This window comes from Bidens hawaiensis, unplaced genomic scaffold, assembly GCF_021521415.1.
Source record: "Bidens hawaiensis isolate Kalapana, Puna unplaced genomic scaffold, B.hawaiensis_p1.1 tig00005959_1, whole genome shotgun sequence".
NCBI lineage: Eukaryota > Viridiplantae > Streptophyta > Magnoliopsida > Asterales > Asteraceae > Bidens > Bidens hawaiensis.
This window is the reverse complement of record NW_027491394.1, coordinates 551,456-556,245: the sequence shown is the minus strand read 5'-3', so window position 1 is coordinate 556,245 and position 4,790 is coordinate 551,456. Positions and strand designations below refer to the sequence as shown.

Sequence of the window (4,790 nt, the reverse complement as noted above, 5' to 3'; positions counted from 1 at the left end):
TGGTATTGGTGGTTTACATAGAAAAAGAAATTGCTGAAATATTTGATTCGGAGCCCATAATTGAGGAATTCAAAGATCTTAAAGGTCGTCGAGTTGGTTTGTAATTCTTCTTTTAGGTACTCACCCTTCCTTTTCCTCTCGCATTATTATGAATATTTTAGGTCTTTGTTGCTTAAAATATTATCTAGTTTTGTTTGTTTTTTTTTTGTAACAACAATCGTTTGAATGAATGAAAAAAATAGATATCTTGATGTCATATTGTTTGATCCAACCCGAAGCGAACCGAATCACCGACACGAACCGAATCATCAACCCAAAAATTTTTGGGTCCGTGACTTCGATCACCATTGTGACTAAGCCCAAGCTTTGCCACTACATAGTTTTATTTGAGTCAATTGGTTTTGAGTCAAACATGTTGACTAGACAAGGTTCACCTTTTTTCAGTGTTCAAAATTCACACAACCAAGAGTTAAATATTTCGGGCCGTCGTATGGGTTCACTAATACTTTTATATATCCTTTTAACGTAAAATTTGAATATGAATGGGTTCCCAGGGAACCCGTACTAAATCCGTCCCTAAAACTAGATCTCAGGTTTTTGTCCCATCTTGTACGCCAAAGAATTCTGTTCTTGTGGATAAGTTGGTTGTGAGCCAGGTTAAAATGGTCTACAATGTATTAATGTGACACAATTTTAATTGAATTTATACCATCGTCACTACCAGATGCCACACTTTCTATTGGCTCACGTAAATTGCATGTTGAACCATATTTTAAAGGATATACGTCAAACATATTTGGTACATATTTGTAACAACGACTATTGCATTTGTTTCAAAATGAATGTTTTGTTCTTGCAAATCAAAATCCTATGTTACTTTTCAGTTAATATTTCAACATTTGAAGCATTCAATCATACACTCAATGTTACGGCATAAAGATGGCGGTGTTGTCCTGGTCCATGACTAACATCTTTCAACATCTCTCTCACATTAATCTTTTCTTTTTTTTTCTTCTCTAATGCATTGACGTTCTTTCTAACTTCCCTGATTTTATCTTACATAAATAATATCACTAAATTGTTTAATAATATAAATAAACTTCTTTAAGAATACATACTGTAATTTAAAAAAGAAAATGTGTTTCATTAATAATAAACATTACAAAATAAAATAATACTATATGATAAAATAAAAATACAACTACATGATAAAAATTGGGCAATTATCAACCAGCCGGGACGCTTTAGGATTGAAATCATGACACAAGGTGTATTAAATGCAGACTTACATTAAATTAAACAATTTTTGCCAAACAAATGATAACATTACAATCCAACAAACATGATATTAAAACTCAATTAACAGTCTAGGAAAGCATTAATACTTGTTCTATGTGAGTCATCATGTAATTTAACTTATAATTCATATTACGTGAAAAACATGCGATAGTGTCAACTAAAATACTTTGAGAGGTCGTATGTTTTAGGATAAAATAATCAACGAAAATATGTTTCAAAATTTCCGTACAAGTTAATTAAAATCTCACAACGAATTATCTGGTGAAAGGAATGGGTCAACGAACCAAGGTCAATTATCTTCTATATGGAAGGAATAGTTGGTAAAGATTTAAATTTTAAATAATAAGATGTGTGAATATTACAGAGGTGGAAGATTTAAACACTAAATTTACTTCATTCATGCACCGGTTTAATTAATTTCTAATTCAAACGGGTCATTACCAATCGAAAAGGAAGCAGCAAGGAGTGGACCAGCAGACAATATTCAATCAAATGAGCCCAGAAGACCTTCCTTCCTAGATCAGATGATCATGTTCTTGGGCTACTTCCGAAAGAAATTGAGGCAGTGGGAAATCTAATTGCTTGCAAACTGTAAAATAAATGGAGCTGGATTGACAATTCAACCAAACTCACCTATTATTGGGCCTACAGCAACCGCCCAGTCTATTCCTATGGGTGCTATTGATGCAACAATGGCCCAATCAGATTTACCAATGAAGCCTACAAACCCACACATGGCATTACTATGTCACACCCAACACAAAATAAGGTTAGTTCTTTGCTTGCTTTTGATTTGGATAATTCTTCCAACTATGGAGGAAAATTGCTTTACGGGAGTGATTGAGGACAGTGAACGCGATTAGTTTTTCAACCTCCAAAGTTAGATGAGAATGGGGAATCGGTGATCGAAATTAATGGTCATTTTTATGTCAAAAAGTATTTAAGTGCATGATGGATACTTTGAGGGCGCAAACTTGTCGTTTTATGTTGTCAAAGAAAACCCCTTGGATAAAGTAGAAATCGAGGGGGGGTGGGGGTTTGTTTTCTCAAATTTGATACGGAAGAAGGGTTAATGCAAGTGCTAGAAAGGAACCCACGGCTCGTTGAATATGTTCCTTTGGTGCTACAAATATGGGAACCGGACACACTCCTAACCAAACGAAATCCAAAATCTGTTCCGGTTTGGTTGCAATTAAAGACTTGCCTCTTGCCTATGTAACGGGCAGGTGAAACATTAGCCAGATTGCTAGCTGTGTAGACCCCCCCCCCCTTCTCTCTCTCTCCCCCTCCCCTATGCTTGACCAAGCTACTTATGATCTTGCACGGTTTTATTTCTGGATTTCATTGATTATATTATGTTACTTGATCATTGATTAGGTTGATTTATTTGTACATGTGCATTAATGAAATCCCAATTTTGCAATAAAGGAGATGGAAATACATAACAAGTTCATCTTTGGGAGGCTTCTCCGTTTTCAAGTCTGCTTTTTTGTTTAATTTGTTCTAGATGACGATTAGTTTGATAACTCAGTCACATGTTCTCATGTATAAAAGGCATAGACTTACGTCATCCAATGTAAAACAAAAGAGAAATTAAAAAAAAAAAGCATCCCAAAATTATTAATGTAACATCGCTTGACATGTTTGTCATTGTATGTTGCAGACACACAGAGAAGCATGCATACATACATTAAACATAATTATAGCTGCATATGAAAGTAGACTTAAATTTCAGATTGCATACAATAAGTTACGGAAAAGCTTCATTTGTTCAGCTTCTAGTCCAATGATGATTGACAAGCTTCCATCGTTTGTTAAGCTTGGCAACACATAACACTTACCTGCTGTTGGGATCCCTATACGGCCCATGAATATGGGTCGCCCCCATCCAAAGTCCGCATCGTGAATTGGGAGCCTAACCCAACTAATCATTCCAAAATTTGTGTACTTATAACAACCATCAAACTTTTGACAACGGTGTTGTTCCAGATAATCAACTGCTGATTTTAGATAGTCGCTATTCATCCTCGCTAAAGATTCATGGATTTTACTTGTAGCGTACCACAAAGGTTTGGATTTAATGTCACCCACCGTCGCTACAGTAGTGCCTTTGAAGATAACATTCCCGAAAAAACCTGGTGGAAGTGGTGGTTGAAAGCGGGCCCGCCCATCAACTGGGTAGACGAGCTTGGTTTCCACATCGTTTGGCAGCCCACGGGCTTTACACACACACTTCCAAATATGGCCCGAGAGAATTTCAAAAGTGCTATATTTGATGGTGTTGCCATCTTCCTTTGTTTTTGCTTTGAGCATATCGAGTTGGCTTCTTGCTAACTTAAACAGTGAGAAGATGGTTATGGTTTCATCTAAGGGTACTTGGAGTGGCATTGGATCCGGGCGGTATTCGATGTGCTCAAAAACCGGTTGTGGTGGGTCCTGTGCACGGAGGAGGGTCCGGTCTAGGAAGGGTGGAAGACTGATGTCGAGGCCATGAGCCATGTCGGCCCATGTGTTTATTAAGTGAAATATAGACATCCCATCCACGACGCGATGGTGCGTCCCAACTCCTAGCGAAACTCCACCACATTTGAAGTAAGTTACCTGCATAAAGATAATTATTAAGTTTAAAAAAAAATAATTTTGGCATTTGCAATACTAATTAATACCTGCGAGACCAGAAGAGGAAATGATTCAATTCCTAGTGAGTAATCAACCACTGGAATGAGTTTCCCGTACTCCAATGAGGGTGCAAAGTCACCGAATTGATAAAGAACGCCATCAGACTCGGCTTCTAAAAACAACGCCCCTTGGCCTTGACAGTTGACCAGAAGCCGGCCGTCTTCGCCTTGTTTAAGCCGCCCTGCCAGCGGGTAAAACGGAACTAAAACCCTGCTCAAACTGTCCTTCATCACTTTAGTATCAAAAAAGTTGTAAGCATCGTTGGGCCGATAAAAGTACACCATTAGTGTGTGATAGTTCGAGGAAGTAAGATCGAGGCTAGACAACCAAAGATTTGTCGTCGGCGTCTCCTTCTCGGGCTTCACCATCGTCGATTCTCTTACCACCACCTTCAACTCCATCTTCACGGAAAAAAGTAAATGACGAAAAGTATTATTTAGTAAGTTTAAAAACCTGCTATATTTCTTCACAAATGATCGTCTAAAACGCACTTCAGCCTTCGTTACAACTTATAAGAGAGGCCAAATCCATTGAGTAGGTGAGCATTTATTTATTTATTATTTCTATTTAAATGCAATTTGCATACCTGTGGTCTAACACCTAAATGCACCTTGTGCACTTGTGATGGACGTTTTGCACGATGAACATTTGAAGTTTGCGTCCCTCGCAATTAGAACCTTCCATTAATCCAATATTTGTTTGTTTGTTAAAAAATGATGGGATCAGGGGTCAGGGGACATAGGCTTCTTTTTACACATAAATCTAGTAGTAGTGGTGATAGCAAGCAGCAGCAGCAGCAATGAAATTAGGAA

At 37.6% G+C, this 4,790-nt stretch overlaps 1 protein-coding gene across 1 annotated transcript; it reads right to left on the bottom strand.

Moving 5' to 3' along the window:
• Positions 1-3,003: 3,003 nt before the first annotated feature.
• Positions 3,004-4,402, bottom strand: LOC143631208 (shikimate O-hydroxycinnamoyltransferase-like). Its single transcript, XM_077100038.1, has 2 exons — positions 3,966-4,402; positions 3,004-3,900 (listed from the first exon to the last, which is right to left on the bottom strand). The coding sequence occupies exons 1-2, from the start codon at positions 4,377-4,379 to the stop codon at positions 3,031-3,033; spliced, it is 1,284 nt and encodes a 427-aa protein (XP_076956153.1). The 5' UTR covers positions 4,380-4,402; the 3' UTR covers positions 3,004-3,030.
• Between the last annotated feature and the right edge of the window lie 388 nt (positions 4,403-4,790).